The 18,393-nt window shown below is 29.1% G+C and overlaps 1 protein-coding gene across 3 annotated transcripts; it reads left to right on the top strand.

Annotated features, from left to right (window-relative positions):
* Positions 1–3,004: 3,004 nt before the first annotated feature.
* Positions 3,005–16,664, top strand: LOC112602378 (protein BCL9 homolog). Of its 3 annotated transcripts, XM_025350420.1 has the most exons (10): positions 3,005–3,719; positions 8,942–9,284; positions 9,360–9,452; positions 9,506–9,819; positions 9,904–10,167; positions 12,154–12,367; positions 12,434–12,922; positions 13,215–14,006; positions 14,068–14,266; positions 14,828–16,442. In XM_025350420.1, exons 2-10 carry the CDS (start codon positions 8,978–8,980, stop codon positions 16,440–16,442), a joined length of 4,287 nt encoding a protein of 1,428 aa, XP_025206205.1. In that variant the 5' UTR covers positions 3,005–3,719; positions 8,942–8,977. The 3 variants fall into 3 exon arrangements, with proteins under 3 accessions (XP_025206205.1, XP_025206207.1, XP_025206206.1); XM_025350422.1 differs by lacking the exon at positions 12,434–12,922 and having other exon boundaries at positions 14,828–16,664; XM_025350421.1 differs by lacking the exon at positions 3,005–3,719 and having other exon boundaries at positions 8,978–9,284; positions 14,828–16,664.
* Positions 16,665–18,393: the final 1,729 nt, after the last annotated feature.

The following is an 18,393-nucleotide window of genomic DNA, read 5'->3' on the forward strand; positions in this document are numbered from 1 at the left end:
TAATTTGCTAATTCTAAAAAGTAATTTACAACTATTTTCATTTTATTTGCTGAACATTTGCACTTTTTTGAATTAATTTTATAGATATGGTAAAGAGGCCTTCAACTTTATAACTAGAGCCTAGATTTTATTGCTGTAAACACCTGAAAAACTTGCAATTCAAATACTAAAAGGTGCAAAAATGTGTATCGTGAATTACAGAACAATAAATATTTTTTCAGTTTAGATACCTTTGTCAATTTATACTTCCATTATTCTTATTGAACACATAACAATCGTTGTGACTGCATGAGAATCCGGTCTTTATATTATGACCATATCCATTACATTCGATTTACCTATCCAATATATATTATGTCAATATGTGAGAGACAGAGTTAACGTGCATCATCATCAGCTTGGACCGGCCACAGTTGTCCTCTCTCTTTATTGGTAACGGCGACAAGCAACTATTCAGAGAAAAAGGTAAGACTGTCATTCCCATCCCTTATGTATAGAAGATAAAGGGTAATCAATTGCATTCTACAACACACAACTGGTACAAATAATAGATCTTTGGTGAAACCAAGCTAATATATTTTAAAAAAACTTATAAAATATGTATATTGTACAACGGAGTATCTATTCTTATTATTTCATAATATCTATAAAAATAAATATCTAATTACTCAACTACTATACTTGTCATTCAATACTTCAGTAGTCATAGGCCAGTTTGACTACAACGGTTATTGAATTAATTTTTTTTTCAGAGTGTGTCTTATATTTTATAAAACGTATTGTACTGTTTTGTATTTTTTTTAGTAAAAGTGAGTTCGTTTATTTATATTTTAGGTAGGTATTTTTCATGACCGACAGTAAAATTTATAGCAAGTTCATGCAACAATTTTCGAGTAGGTATCATATACCTAAACATTTTAACGAACTATAATAAATTTATAATAAACTTTAAGTACAGCATAAGGTTTATTGAAAGAAAAATATTAAAAGTTATATAGAACCTTCGAGTTAAATATATATATATATATATATACATAGGTATAATAACAATTATCAGTAATAAAATAATTACCATCTACCTATCCACAGCATTTAGGAATTTTATTTTTATTAACTAAAATGTACACACAATTATTTAAAATTTTAATTTTAATTAAAAAATTCTAAAAAAATGGTTAGCAATAATTTGTAAGTACTACTAAGTACTTAGCATAATGATTTAATTACTTTGGAGTTTGGATTAATTTTAATAATGAGCTAATTTCATAAATTAAATCACATAGATATCTAATATAGAATACATTTTTGTGTATAAATACTTTATTTTATTAGTTAAGTGCCTAATTATTATAACCGATCTTTGTTTTTAATATTATATTTGATAAGACGTTAAGGAATTAATTATACTGAAATATGTGATAATTACGAGTCAAGACAACATTCATTATAATGATGTTTAATAATAATTATATGGTTGACATTTTTAGTATAATATCAACTATCTTTGTATTTTATAATTATAATAATAATAAAACTATTCAACTACATTTATTCCAAACTTGATGAGTCACGCTAGTTATTACCATCATACATTTAGTGACACTTAAATGTGAGCTGATGTTACAAATTATACAATATTAATATAAGTATAGATAATTAATAATAATTCATAATAATTCATAAAGTAGAAGTTTTTAAAATAATATTAAATATGTATTTTAAAGTATTTGAATAACGTTAAAATAATAAAAATCGTTTAAGGAGAAATAATGTAGTGGTTTTATTTTTTTCTGTGGTAGGGTTGTTTGTTAAAAAAAAAAAGACCATTTTAATTTTATTTTGTCAGGTTAGCGTAGACAGATCATGTTGAAACTTCATGACTGACACGAGTGGGGCGACTCTATAATTTATTTAATTATAATATAGGTACATTTAACATAAAAATATTGTGCAATTTGACTTAAAAACATAAATGCTTAGAAAAATATCGAATTGATGTTCCAAATCGTTTCGAAAATGTTTTATTTAATTAGAATGAGCTGAATAAACACTACAGACTACAGAGTACAGTTTGATTTACCTGCAGGTTATAATTCAACAAACGTAGTGCATACCGATTCTACTAAGAATAATTATCAGAAATCGGAACCGTCTCTTATCAGTTATCAGTAATAAGTAGGTACTTGAAACTTGAATACAACCATACAAGTAGTATAAGACGGTTATGGTAGGTATATCGCAAGTCGCGTAAAAAATTAAACTCATTGCGTTAAACGAAATTCAAGAGATCATTCGCTGTCGATCAAATGCGTTCTGTGATTGTTTATGCAACTTCGCGATATTAAAAAAAAAAAAAAATCTATCGAGAAAATCATTCGTAATGTGGGGCCGGTGTTTCGTATCGTGCGCGCGCATACCTCGGCCGCACGAAGGATTAATATTAATATTATTAATTTATTTTTTATTCGGAGATTTTAAACAATAAATAATGTACCTGAACGAAATTTAAAACATAAAACCAATAACAATAATGATATCGTTTAATCAAAATACAATATTATCGTTTCGCGGTTTTGAACATCGCATCGTTGATTGCCATCGCGCAGAACGCGATACGGCGGCGGCGGTCGCAGAGTACAGCGTACCTCCACGAACGGTAACGAATACGCACACCGCGTACGGCGGCGCGCCGTTTTCGCCTCCACGCGCTGGGTTACCGTCAAAATGGCCGATGCGCCGTCGCCGTATCCGTGTTTTTATTTATTTATCCTCTACCCCGCCCCTCCGCGCCGCAGACAACCGATCGTCCGGCACCGCTCTCACCCATCGCCGATCGCCGACCGACCGACCGACCGACCCGTCGCCTCACCACCGCTATTGTAGTCACCGTGCCGGCGCGTGTTATTATCGCGTGCGCGCGTGTGCGTGCGTCCGTGTGCGCGAGAGCAGCCGCGCGTGCGTGTGCTTGTGCTCGCGCGTCCGTGTGCGTCGTGCGCGTGTGTGTCCGAGCGCGTGCGTGTGTGTGTGTGTGTGTATTCAACATTGGGTTTTATTATTGTCACCAGCGACATCAACCAACCAGCATACCGCGCCGTCGAATCAGTGCCATTTCGTCCGGTAAAATTGTGTTTCGCAACCGTTGTCGGTCTCGTAATTTTCGGCGTCGGGCAACGAACAGACCGTGTACTAACCGTCGTCGTCGTCGTCGTCCGCGAAACGCACACCACCGTTTTTCGCCGTCGGTACGCGTTATCGCGCGTTCTCGGCCAGTCTCTCTCGCCGTAACGGAGCGCGAACGAACGTGCGCGCGCGCGCGAGCCCCGACATCGCCGTTTGTTGTCGGCCGTCGCACCGACCTCCGTGTGCACCGAACGAACGTTTCGCGGCAACATGCCGACGCTGTAGTCGCCGGCTCACACCGCCTTGGCCGCTTCAGTGCTCGACGACCGTAGCCCACGTCTGACAGTAAGGTGATAGTAGCTAGTCTGTCGATCCAGCCCGGTTTCTCCGTATTGCCAATGGTCGTGTCGTGTGCGTTCAAAGTCGGCGGGCCGTGAAGACCATGCCTCGAGAGACGGCCCAACTGCAATCGGACGACGCTGGCGATGGCGATGGAAATGGCCGAAACAAACGCAGAACCGTCCCATAACACACGGTGGCTCCGCATACTTTCGTCTAGTGCCGCCGACTGTACACCGCAGTGATTATAGTTGGTCCGCGTGAGTCTTAACATTCATCCATAATAACATTATGTCACGTCAATATCTTGTTACGGCGTGCCGTGTATTGCAATTAGCGTTGTGTTGAACACATTCGAACCATTGTTCACCGTTTTTTTTTTAAATGTCTTATGTCCATTCCAAATCGATATTGTTTGATAACGTTGACCAATGTTAGTCGTAAAATTATTCACTTGTTCCATATCTATTTCTGTGTGTTGTAGGTATGTGTTGCCCGTGTTGTATTCACTTTTTAACAACGTTGAATCTAAAGCCTCTGATAGATCTTATTCTACTTATTTATACCTACTTATTGTTAGCCACTCTAAAGAGAAGTTAAAGTGATTCAAGAAATGATTTAGACCACTGTATAGTTTTAGACTACTGAAATTTATGTACTTCATTGTACCTACCTATAATTGTATCTAATGATAAAAAAAAAAAATTCTCTATATAAACTTTATAGGTGTGCGTATTATTATTCATGCAATCATTTCGAAGTTGTTTTTATAACAACTGTACTAAGCTTGATAATATTTTTTTCCTGTAAAAATTATTTTGTAGAATTGCTAAGAACAAAGGTTAAAGTCCAGTTAAAACATTAATTTTATTTTTGATTAGGTAGTATACTTTTCATATTTTATCTTAATGTGTTTACCTAATTACAGTATTATAATAATATATCTTAATATTTTAACAGATAGTAATACTTAGTGATTGCATTTTGATGACTTTTAAAATGTATTCAGTGCTTATTGATTATCTCATCAGTTATCTCTGATACCATTATTAATTACCATAGTCTTAGACTACTTGTGATATGGGTTATCCAGGACTAAACCATTCTCTTTTAATATTTACTATTTAATTTTTTCTACTAAATCTATTATAATATTATAGGCATGATTAGACTTTTTTAAATAATTTTGTAGATGTTAGCTGTTACCTATAAACCAACTTTGACTGTGAATATTTAATTTTTTTACCAATAAATTATATTATGTTATATTTCAATTACATAACAATTTTACTCTTTTATTTTTTTTTTGCTTAAATTAAACAGAAATAAACCTATAACTTTACATCATGATTATTCCCGTGATTATTGCTACACTTTTTATCTAGGTATGTGTAAAATTCCATTATTTTAAAACAGTTTCATAGTATATTTTTCCGTTTTAGATCTCGGAGCAGTTTCATTAATCCAAAATTGAGTATTATTAAAAAACCTCAATTTAGTATCTAATAATAAATTAATTTATAAACATAACCAATAGGTAATATTATTTAAATAATAATATGTTTGTAGGTTCATAATCTTAGATTTACTATTATTTATGGTTATATTAGTCAAAATAACCTATACTTTAAAATAAACTTATTAAAGTAACATACTTGTTATAATATACATATTATAAACTTACCAAAAATATTCTACCAAACATATAAACTAAAATTAACAAAAAATATTTAGGTAGGTATATGAAATTAAAAATAATAGACTTTTTTAGTAAGTCAAAAGAAATTTAATTTAAAATTAACCCGTCAAAAGGCACATTCTTATTTGTATTGTGGTTAGGTGCGTATGAACATATTTATCCATTGCATTTTGAGTGATACCCAAAAATTTAAAAATTTACAAACACATTGTGAACTTGTTAAGCATACAATTAAGTTGCATATTTTAGAATATTTTATAAATTGTGTGAAAAAAATATTTTATTACAATTATTTATTATTTATTTTACCCTGAAAATCATTGTGATAAAAAAAAAAACATCCAACTTATGACAGCACTTAATCATAAATCACCGTACCGTTCACTAAATATGGTGGCTGATCTGCAATTCTGGTAGTTGATTTCATCATACTGGTAAGATCAACGTATACGTTTATCAAATATTCAAACATCCAAATTTTGTTTTACTCTTTTCTATTTATAACTCTTGTAATTAGTAATTTTATATGAACATTAAAATGAATAAATTAAAAAAGTCAGTCAATTTTAAAAACTTATTAGGTATGTTTTATATTTGTTATTTTTTCATATTATGACTATAGTGTTTAATACAACATTTAATTAAACTATACTAAAAGAATATTGTATTTAAATTTTAATACTATATAGACTATACTGTTATATTTTTACAATATTCCTACACTTACTGATGTACAGTAGTATTCCATTTTAACACGCAAATACCTACCTCAAGTTTAAAAAAATGTAAAAAAAAAATTGTAAAAATGCATATTAGCGCATATATTGATGTTTGTTGATTATTTTTGCATATTTTCGAATATTTATGCATGTTTTTAAGATTTTTATGAGAATATAATGAAAATATTTGAAGGTTTTTTTAGAGAATATCAGCATTATATTTAAGGTATTTTAAGAGTATATAAATCCGGTCTTAAGTTATGAGTATAAAAAATATTAATATCAAAACTAATAACACATTAAAACTAGTGAACAAAAATTTACTATGTCATACATGTGTAAGACGGAGAAAACACATGCGAGTGCGACTTCATCTTAAGTACTATAAATATAATATATTTAAAAATTTAATAAAGTAAAATATTTAAAGTAAAAATGTAATTTTTTAGTGTAATATGGGAAAGTAATTTTTTGTTAGGGCATATTTAACTGCATATTTTTATTGAATTGGTGCATTAATTAGTGTATATTCTTAATTGAATATTTGATGATTTTTTTTTATTGCTCAAAAGCCCTTGCTTCACTTATCACTCATAACCTACTTTCCGAGTTTCAATTTTTATGTATTTAAATACTCAGAATATGAAGTTAAAAATATATGTTGTCATTTAAAAAATATAACAATAAAATTATTATTTATTTTTAATGTTGTTTTATTTTAATTGGAAATTATGTATGAAAAATATTTTCAAAAACATTAATTGATTTTAAAGTTATGCGTGTTGTTAAATAAAAGAATCACTGTATAATAAAATGTATATTAACCAATTGTATATTTTTAAATAAAAATGTATTAGTTAAAAAAATATTTATTTATTATTGTGAAACTTAAAAACATTAAATTTTACTATGAATGTAATTTAAATATAAACTATTAAATTTTTCAAAGTATAATTGTTGATTCCCAGTTTTATTCTCAAAAATGACTAAATTACTCTTAGGTATTTAAGATTGGTAAAATATTTTAAGTATATCAAAATAATAACGGTTTAAATGAAATATGGTAAATCAATAATCATGCTGAACACTGCAAATAGCTTATCAAAATGTTTACCAAACATAATCAGTTATTTTGTTGTATAAGCTCTACTGGCAAAATTTCTACTGCAGTATGCCCTCTACCATGATTTAACGACTGTATTTAGATTTTAGACAATATGTTCTTATAATAAGTGGATAATGTAAAATTCGTTTGAATGACAAACAGAAATTCTTATAAATAAGTAATATATTATTAAAAATTATTACATATTATCGACATTATCTGTGGTCTTAATTATTCGTTTCATTACCATTAATATTTATAAATATTAAAATAATTTTGAAAACAAAATATTGTATTTCTATAAACTATCATAATAAATAAAGTAAATAAATATGAAAATATTTAGGCCTTATCCCTCACAAATGAGAAAAAATTGTGCTAGTAATATAGAAAGCAGTTGTGAATTCAAGTATTCTCTCCCAATGACTAAATATGTGATAAAAAAATTATAGAATGCAGGGAAAGAGAATGCTTATCTTTGTAAATAATAACCATTAAGTTACCATAATAAAGATAAAAATCGCATAGTAGAGCGCGTATCACAAGATAGCCATAATTAATAGTACAAGCAATACTTACAAGTAGGTATAACATAAATGTTTGTCCTTAGCTGTATGTTAAAATGTAACAGAAATAATTTATTATTTTATCTTTAAATAAAATTTATTCTAGGTAGGTATCTAATTTAATTTAAAATTCAACATAATAAGTGTATGATTTTTATTTTATTTGTTATTTTACATCTGGTACCTATTTACAATGTGTGGGAGATCAAAGTAATTTAAATTCTGTACCTTGTTCTATTTGCATTGAAATTGAGCATAAATAGAATAAATAGAATAATGCTGGCTTATTCATTTAATAACAATTAAAACTGAACCTTTAAAACATATTACATGTACTTAACTATTTTAAAAATTATTATTTTAAACAGCTACTTACAAGAAAAAAAAAATAAAAAAATAGCTAATTAATTTAATCTTTCTTTTTACAAAATATTTTTAACTTTTTATAAAGTAATAAATCACAATGCTAAAATGTTGGAATTGCAATAAAATTTAAACCATAATAATTTTTAATCTGTATACTTAATTATTATTATTATTATTATTATTGGCTGATTATAAGCTATACCTAGTATACTAATAAGTATAGTAATCAGAATATTCCTTAATTTTTTTTTTGTAATAATACACTTTTTGATTTGTGCTTTTAAATAAAAATTTAGTGATTCATCATAATTTTGTTTCAATTAGCCCTGGCACATGTCAGTTTGTTTAATTGCTTAAATATTTATTACCTTCATGTATAGTTCTATTATATGTGTTAACCTATTTAATACTGTTTGCTTTTTTCAATTTTATAAATAATTTTTATTGTAATTTTTTAAACATATTTTTAGAGATATTGTAAGAACCAGGAATGAATAAAATATGTATCATTAAACTCAAAATAAATAAATTATCACATAAAAAGTTAAGCCTTATTATCTTTACTTTAACTATAAAATGTAATATATATATATAAATGGTATATTAAGTTCTTAAAACATATTTTGTCTTATCAATTATTTTAATATGTTCATGACTTCATAGTAAATTATATAAATTGTGATTTATGGTGGTGTTAAGTGTCGTCTAAGATAAGCTTAAGAGATTGGTGATATATTCTGTGTACACATAATAATATATGATATAATATATAAATGCTCAAAAACAACAAAATGTGTAATATAAATAACAAAATATGCATTTAAAAAATTGTTCAATAAAATCAGTTCTTTCACGATATATGATTCAGTTAAAAATACAAATCTATTTTAATGGATGTGGCTTTAAAATTATACTTCACTAGTTATGATGCTAAATAAAATTAATCGATATATTAAATCATTTACATATCATACATAGTATTGGTTTTTACTATTAGTTAATTAATTTAATTATTTTTTTTAAACAGCTCCACAAAAATTATAATCACTAGCTTACGCGTGTGATGATCAAGGAGAAGCAATACATTGAAACAAAGTCTTCATCGTTTAGTAGTGAAGGGGACCCTAGTGCTGGGGATGATAACCAAATGATCAAAACACCAGATAATAATAGTGGTGAACTTCATCACGATTTGGACAGAATTATCAAAACCGAATCTGATATGACAGCTTTAATAGATAATGCTGGTGGGGATGTAGGTGATAATAAAAGTGGCGTTGGTGGAAATGCTAGTAGCAATACTTCTCCAGGTGCTTCTAACACTGACCAAAAACAACAATTAATGTCAAATGATATTTGTCTTAGTCAAAGTGAGTTATAATTCTAGATTATTTTCTTGAAAAAAAAAAAAAGTCAGTACTAAAATTATTATTTGGATTCTTCAGTTAAGCATGAAGATAACAGTAATAACAGTGGCATTAAAGTAGAAGATAACAATACTACAAGTACAACCACAACTACTGTTGAATCTGACTTTGGTATGAATTTTATTATTTAATTTAATTTAAAATATTAAACCATATTTTTTTAGAATCGTGCGATCGAGTTGTACTATCTTCAATGAATAGTGGAAGTGGAGGGCCATCAGACTTAATTGATGGTTCTGGTGGTGTACAACCATTAATGAGTAATGTTTTAGGCCCAAATACTGCAGGCAACAAACAATCAAATACAACTAGTGGAAATATGGATGCCCAACAACAACAGTATATGCAACAACAAAGTCAGATTTTTGTATTTTCCACAAGCTTAGCAAATAAATCAGCTGAATCTGTATTGGCTGGCCAATATCCTACTATTATAGCTTATCATTGTGCTCAACCACGAACAAAAAAATTCCTAGAAGTATGGCAAAATATTTTTAAATATTCATCATATTAACGCCTAATTATATAAAAATAAAATTTAATACATTTTTAATTTTTATAGAAACATCCATTAAAAGTAAACCAGTTTAATAGACAAAATCCCGGACAATGGATGAATAATGTGGTTGCATCCCAACAACAAATGAAACATCAACAACAACTTAACAAAGGTATGAATCCTCATGGCGGACAACCAAAGTATGGTGGTAGTACACCTTATTCAAGAACAATGAAAAATAGCAATAGTCCATCAGGTTCCTCAATGGAAAATCCTATGATGCAACAACAACCAGGAGCAAGAATGCCAATGTGGAATCATCATCAGGTATAGTTTTAATAATGCATTTCTAATTTATATGCAATATTTTAGTTTATTTATATCAATAAAAATATGAATGTATCATTATGTTACTAATAAATATTTTAAGCAGTGGGTATCTGGAAGTTGACAATGTAGGTAATCTCCAAGAGTATAGAAATGTTAAAGGTGCAAACCTACAATACTTATCATTTTCTTATAAAAAAAAATCATTTTTGTTTTTAATTGTGTAAATAAATCTAATGAAACAATTTGCTCATGCTTGACAAATAATTATTTAAAAATAGAAAATCTATCATAAAGTAAGTATTTTTAGTTCAAATTGTAAAAATAAAATATTAAAAATATTTTACAAAGAGCACTTCTTTATCAGATTTTTTTAAAAATTATTGTTTTATTAGAATAGAACATTGACTTAGTTCAAATAATTATGACCATAGTAATTTTGAGTTGTTTATTTCTGTCTTCTGATTTACAATAAATATTGTATACTAGAAGATAATTAATTTTAAATTGTTAATAATTTCATGAAATATATTTTTAATTATCCTAAATTATTTTAAATTATTATTTATAGTTTAACAAATTCATTCTCTATGTATGTAAATTATCAATTTAATAACACCTAAGATTTCCGTGTGATTAATTTCTCTCAGCTTTCTCTAATTAACTATTTATAAAGTTCATTTTTTTCTCTTTTTTAAGTGTATTTGGAATTTTTATATTCTTTTTTAAGTTTTCTGTCTGTTTTGATCTTGATCCTTGGGATACTTTTCTCTTAACAATTTACTCTTTTCAATTACTTTTTGACAGACTATTTACATTTCAGATTCTTTATCTTGTTCTATATTACGATTTCTTTGATGAGCTAATTTGCTCTCATTTAGTCCAGATCCATGTTATATATGTTGGAATATTGAAAATTCAAATTCATTTTTGCCATACATTTCTGTTGGATTTCTGGATTTCTTAATATCTAAATGACTCTACCTTGAGATTTACTTTCCTTTTCTCCTTGAGCTTTTTATAATCTAATCAGTAAATTCTTGAATTTATATTATATAATGTCAGAACTGAACTATTTCTGTGATAAGTACGTTTCATTTTTATATTTTTATTTAATTATTTTAATAAATAAATAAATGTCAATAAAAAAAAAAAAAACATAAAATTGAATTATCTAAAAACATAATTAAGCATATAATATTTAATATAAAGATTAAACTAAAAATTCAAAATTATCTACTGAATGTGCATTATTTTCATATTTTTGCAAGAATAGCATTAAAACATTATGTAGTAATATATTTTATTATTAGGTATTACATTATTGATATTAATCACTTGATCATTTTACCTTTGACTGATATATTTTAGCTAAAACAGTTTTAATAAAAAATCATTTACCAAATTGTTTTGAATGAATCGTATTAAATATTTGTAAAAAATAATGTTAGACCTTTTTGTATTTATACTAATATACAAAGTAGTTGGTAAACTGGTAAATATATCATAATTTATAAATCAAGGCACTTTTTATTCATTATTATATTTAATAATACGAAACTAAATTTTATGCTGAGACTAAGTTTTAAATATTTTAAAGTGTACTTGTAATATAAATACATATTAAATATTGAAAAAATGATAAATTATGCGTGAAAAAATAACATAAAAAATTATAGCACCTAAAAATAAAATAAATATTATATAATATATCCACTGTCCACACTTTACATATGGCAATAGAAGGTTAAGTGATCGCTTGTTTTATAGTTTTATTATGATCAACATTTAATTTAATAAAAAAAAAAAAAAAAATTATAATAACTTGTATAACTAACTCATTTTAGGGTATTATTATTGTTGAATTGTAATTAACATAAATAATGGTTATATTGTATTTTATTTGTATTTACACTTAATATGATTTTATTGAATAAAAATATTAAAGATAAAAAAATTACATTTATTTTTTATTTTATCTTTAAGGGAAATAATATCAATGATTCTGGACCTCAACAGCTACAACATCCTTCAAATCATAATATGATGGGATCAATGTGTGGTCCAGGTAATAATGGTATTATGGGTATGTCAAATCATGGTGGTGGTGGATCAATGGGTCCTGGAATGTTAATGAACAACAATAATTCAAATCAATCAATGATGGGAACTGGCCCTGGTTCAATGATGAATCAGCATGGTATTTATTTTAAATTATTTTAATTTAAATGTTTATATTAACATAACTCTAAATTTTCAATTTTAGGAAATTTATGTTCTATGGGGCCTGGTAGTGGTGGTGGAATACCTATGAATGGTATGGATTTAGATTTAATGGATCATCACAACCCACATCACCAACAACACCACCCAAATCCACATCACCCATCTAATATGATGGATGGTGGTCATAGACCAATGATGGGTGGTGGTCCACATCATCCTCATCATCCACCTCCCCATCATCCCTCTGGTGCGCTTCACCATAGAAGTTCTCTTGGAATGGGTGGGCCTCCTCACCACCATGGTATGTCTGACATGATGACAATGGGTGGCCCTAATAAATGTCAACCATCTCCAATGGATAGTCTTATGTCATCATCTGGTGGACCACCAGTAGCAGTACCTTCAGGTCCGGGTGACTCCCCAGGTGGCCATAATTCTTTAGCCTCTATGATGCCATCGTTAGACTTTGATGATCCTATAGGTAGTGGAAACTCATCTCTAGGAGCAACATCACACCATTCATTAACTGGTTAGTATTTAATTGAAATCTACGTACATTACATCCACAAAACAATTTCAAAGTCCTTTATAATGCAATTATGTTTATAATACCAAGTACAAAAAGATTTACAAAAATTTAAAGCCACAAAAAATTTTAGGATGTTCAATTTATTTATAGTAATGAAAAAAATTTTCAAATGAGCTTTGAGTAATTTGATCGCTTTCCTTATTGAAAATAAATATATTTTAATAAGTATTGGGTACTATTTTACAATTTTTTTTTAAACATACATGTTTTATATTTTCATTTATTTTTTTAGGTGTTCAAGTACCTGATGAAAATTTGACTCCACAACAAAGGCAACACCGTGAAGAACAACAAGCAACTTTACGGAAACTTCAATTAGTATTATTTCCTGAAAACTCAAATAGTGGTGGAGGGCCTTCTCAGCAGCAACCTCCTCCTGTTACATCGTCGTCCTCTTCTGTTGGAGGTCCATTAGATAATTGCAGTGGAAGTGGTGGTATGGATGATTTAATGCCATCTATTGATGATGATTTAGATGTAGATGCTGTTGTAACAGCTGCAGCAGTAACTAGTTCTGCAGGTGATCTCTTGTTGCCACCTAAAACACCAACATCATGTTCATCTGATTGGCCAAAATCAATGTTTGGCAATGAAGATGAGAAGAAGAAAGACGGAGGACGTTGTGGTCCACCACCTTCTTACCATCAAACAGTAGCTCGATCTGCTAGTGTTCCTATTGTTTCTGTACCAAGTTGTAGCCCCAACTCACCATTAGCTGGCAATGGTACTGGAGTAACAAATAGCAATTTGTCGTTGCCATCTCCTCGCACATGTTCAGCGCTCAATTCTCCAGCTGGTGGTCGACCATCGTCGAATATGAGTCCTACTGCTGTACGATCTCCTGGTAGCAATGGATCAAGACTACAATCCAGTAATCCAGGTACACCAGTTCATATGTCGCCTGGCCACAATTCTTGTTCATCTATGAAACAACAAAAAGGACCGATGTCCAATGAATTTTCACCCTCATCTAACATTGCTACTCCGGGTCAACCTAGTGGTGGTGGTGGTCAACAATCTCCTGGTATATATTTAAATTAAATAACATTTTTTTTGTTACTAATTATTTGTTATTATCTTTTTAGATGGACTATTTTGCCATAGTAATAAACAGTTATCTAAAAGAGGGGATGAACCTAATTTAATGCCTGTTCCTTCTCCTCAACACATTCAGTATCTAAATACATTCGATGGTCAAGAACTTACCATTCAAAAACAACCTAATACTGGTTTAAAAGATTCATCATCCTCTACTACTACGACTACTTCAACAATGTCCTCCTCGTAAGTTAATCTGATTGAATTAAATTAGTGTATAAAATAACTGAATATAATAAAATTCTTTTAACAATATTACATTTTTAACAATTTTAAATTTTGCTAAAATGAACATTTATTAATCTTTATTCATTTTAACTAATTTTATAATTGATTTTTCTTCTTATCCATAATTGTATTTGTATATTATTTTACACGTGTTTTATTATAAAAATAACTAATATTATTAATATTTTAATTTCATTGAAAAATTTAATCTATTCCAAAATATGTTTTATTTCCAATGAGATTTAAGACCAAGAAATTTAATTATAATTCTAGGGCATTATTTGTTATTAATTATTATAATTACTTAATTTTGTATTTACCATGTACCTATTTAATAATGAATAATATAATTTAGATGAGTTTTTAATGTTTATAAATTGTATGTGAATTTGTAGTATGAAATGATTTATTTATTAAGCTTATTTTTATTTTATATGATTAGTAATAGCCATATTACTTTAAATAAATAATATAATTATAGTAAAGCATTTTAACATGATTATATTTTTATTGTTTTAGAGTTTCTTCATCTCAAAATAATATGGACATGATAATGACAGATTCCAATATGAAATCATATAATATCGTTCGTCCTGGTGATATGCCTTTAAATCCTTCTGCAGCCGCAGCAGCTGCTGTTGCAGCTGGTCTTCAAACATCACAACATCAACCAATGAAACATTTCGATCCGATATCTTCTTTGGCTCAAATGAACCAACAGTTAGCTAATAACGTAGCTGGCGGAGGATCATCTCCGATTGTTAACCACGGTGGTGGAGTACCTTCTTTACACCATCCTGGTGGTCCAGGACATCATCATCCTGGAGGTGGAATGATGTCACCTTTTGGTGGTGGAGGGGGTCCACCTATGCACATGATGGGTAGTAATAATGATCCTATGTGTGGTCCAATGGGAATGGGCAGTGGTGGAATGCATGACAGTGGAATGGGTGGTCCTCCTGGGAGTGGGGGTCGTATGATGTATGGACCTGGACCGGGGATTGGACAAGGACCACCACCTCCAGGTCCTAATGGAGGTGGAATGTCTATGGGACCAGGAGGTGGATTACCAATGGGAATGCCTCCAATAGGTGGAGGTAGAAGTGGTGGTATGATGATGAATTCCTGTGTTAGTGGTGGTCCATTATCACCAAAATCATCGTCAATGATGCAGCAACAACAGTATCAACAACAACAACAACAACAAAGATTAATGCCTAGGATACCAGCAGGAGGTGGTCCTGGAGTATTATATAATGGTGGTGCTAATATACAGGTAAAACCTAGTGCACCCAACACAATACAATATTTACCTAACAATTCTAGAGGTGGTGGTCCTAGAGGTGCTCCTCCACCTCCTCAAAACCAACAACAACAACAACAACCTGGTTTAGACTTTTTGCAAAGGTTTTCTGGTGGACCTGGTAACGGTGGAAATCCATTGTCTAATCTTGATGGGAAAGTACCTACTCACAATTTACAATATTTTCCAAATTCTGGTGGTGGTGGTGGTTACAATAATAGTAATGGCGGCGCTGGAATTAATGATATTATGTGTGGTAGTGGTGGTCCTCCAGGAGGAGGTGGTATGGGCGGAATGCCACCCGGTGGCCCTAATAATAGTCGAGGAATGATGCGTGGTAGTTCAGCGGGTATGATACGACTAGGAAGTGGTAACAGTGGAATGGGAATGAGTGGTAATAATTATAACGGTGGGCCTTCAGATAACATGTTTGGTGGTGGTGGTGGTCCTCTTCATCATCCATCATCAGGTCATCCACAACAACAGCAAATGATGATGATGGGAGGTGGTTCAGGAGGCCCTCCACCTCAACAACATAAAGGCGGAGGAATGATGGGTGGACCAGGTCCTCCAGATGCTACACAACCTTTACCGCCATCAATGGGTGGTGGAGGAGGTCCAGGACCTGGTGGTGGTCCTGTAGGATTTAGAGGTGGTCCACCTGCAGCAAATTCATTCATTGGTCCAACTACAGCAGATCCAAATTATGCCCAGCAATTTCATAATTTCCAACAACAATTATATGCCACCAATACACGTGGCGGAGGTGGTGGAGGAGGTCCATCAGGACCAGGTGGAGGAGGGCCTCAACAATTTTTTGTTTCCAAATAAATAACAATAATTTGACTTTTTCCAAAGCAATAACAATTATTTATACTAGCAAATTATGTGTGTTGTATTATTAATCATCTCCCTTTTTTAATTATATTTTTTTAAGCTGCCTCCCAATTGTATAAGATTAACAGCAGACTGATAATCCTTAAAGATAATTATTTTTATGTGTATTCAATTTGTTTTCAAATAACATCCAGAAATTTAAGTTTAAAAATAATGTAAAAAAATAAAAAAAATAGTTAATTTGTGCGTGTATACAATGTAAGTATTATTAAGATATGTGAGTATATAATATATATTTATATACTAGAATTGTATAGACATGACTATTTATAATGAAATAATAACGAATAATTCATCTCCGCCACCACATACTACAACTTAATAATTTATTATTATTATTATTATTTTTATTATTATTACATTATTACATTATTATATTATTAATAATATAAAATTATTGTAAATGATTTATTTTGTACACCGACTTGAACTCTGCAGCAGCAATAATGAGAGAGTGAGCGTGTAACTTCAATGATATATATTTTTTTTTGTACATTTTATTATGATTATTTTGATGCGCCACTCCAATGTAATATAAATGATTATTATAAATATTATAACAAATGTGTTAAATAATTTTTGTGGTTATTTTTTTTTACTCTTGCTAGTAATTGAATACATTTCCAGTGTAATAAATGTAAATCTATGAAAAAGGTTTTCTATTATCATGGTTATTATTATAATCTAAAATTTATATTAAAACAAAGTGTAAAAATATGATAATAATATGATCTGTTTAAAATACTAAGTGCAATTTATATATTTAAAATAGTGGAGCTTGTGTTCTGTGCTTTTTGAAAAACATAGAAAAAAAAACAATGATCAATAATCAAGAATTGTCAAAAACTTAGTGCAAAATATTTGTGATATAAATAAATGGTGGTCATTTTATTATCCGAGATATTAGTCAACTATTTGGTTAATATGTTCTTTGCCAAATGTTAATTTTGTATGGTCACTGAAGATAATTATAGTAATATCCATTAACAATAATTTATTTAACTATAAAAATTTTATTAGAAGATAAAACAAGATGCCTTTATTATTTATTATATACTTAGTTATTGTTAGTCATTGTTAAACGTTTGTTTTAAATTATTTTTTTATTTTTTTTTAAACAGTTAAAACATTTCTTATTAATTTAATTTTGATTATAGCATTAATATAATATTATATTTAACTCATTACTTTATTGTGTTCAAAATGAATGTTAAACATTTAATTGCAAATTCTGATAATTGATTTTGTAGATTAACATAGGATTTATACTTAAGTTATACTTAAAAGAAATTTTAAATACTTATTAATTATTATTTATAAATTCTTAAATTAATATGTATCACAATGTTTACAAGTATAATTTCAGATAATATTTAGAAAAAAAACCATAATTTTTACTATCCAAAAAACAAACTGAAAATGTTAAATAGAAGTCTAATTTTCTTAAATATTATATTATTTAAATGAAGAAAGCTTCTATTTTTTTAACGCATTTAAATAAATAAATTTTTATGGCGTTTTGTTATTTACTGTCATGTATAATATCAATCATAATATATTGCACTGTCTTATGCTACTGTAAATAGTGTCATGTTTATTAGTTAAAATTGTGTAACATAGTGACATATCTCAGCTTACTGAAATGAGCACACATTAGTCCCTTGAACAATACATTTACTGTTTCTTAATAGGCTATTAATTTTTAAATTGTAAACGCTTTATTTTGAACACAATAAATTAAAAATGTTAAATGTACATGTATTTGGTTTGCATTTCCAAAACTAAATTAAATTTAATAACAATTGTTAATTAATTTTTTTAACTTTCTCAAAATGATTACTCAATTATTTGTATTATTAAATTATACAATCATAATAAGCACGAT

This window comes from Melanaphis sacchari, unplaced genomic scaffold (genome assembly GCF_002803265.2).
Source record: "Melanaphis sacchari strain LSU unplaced genomic scaffold, SCAv2.0 Contig87_pilon_pilon, whole genome shotgun sequence".
NCBI classification, from domain to species: Eukaryota; Metazoa; Arthropoda; class Insecta; order Hemiptera; family Aphididae; genus Melanaphis; species Melanaphis sacchari.

Bases quoted from the DNA above. Each gene is read 5' to 3' on its own strand.
- LOC112602378 (XM_025350420.1), top strand. From the start codon at position 8,978: ATGATCAAGGAGAAGCAATACATTGAAACAAAGTCTTCATCGTTTAGT. The intron at 9,285-9,359 runs GTGAGTTATAAT...TGGATTCTTCAG, and splicing joins TGATATTTGTCTTAGTCAAA to TTAAGCATGAAGATAACAGT. The intron at 9,820-9,903 runs GTATGGCAAAAT...TAATTTTTATAG, and splicing joins GAACAAAAAAATTCCTAGAA to AAACATCCATTAAAAGTAAA.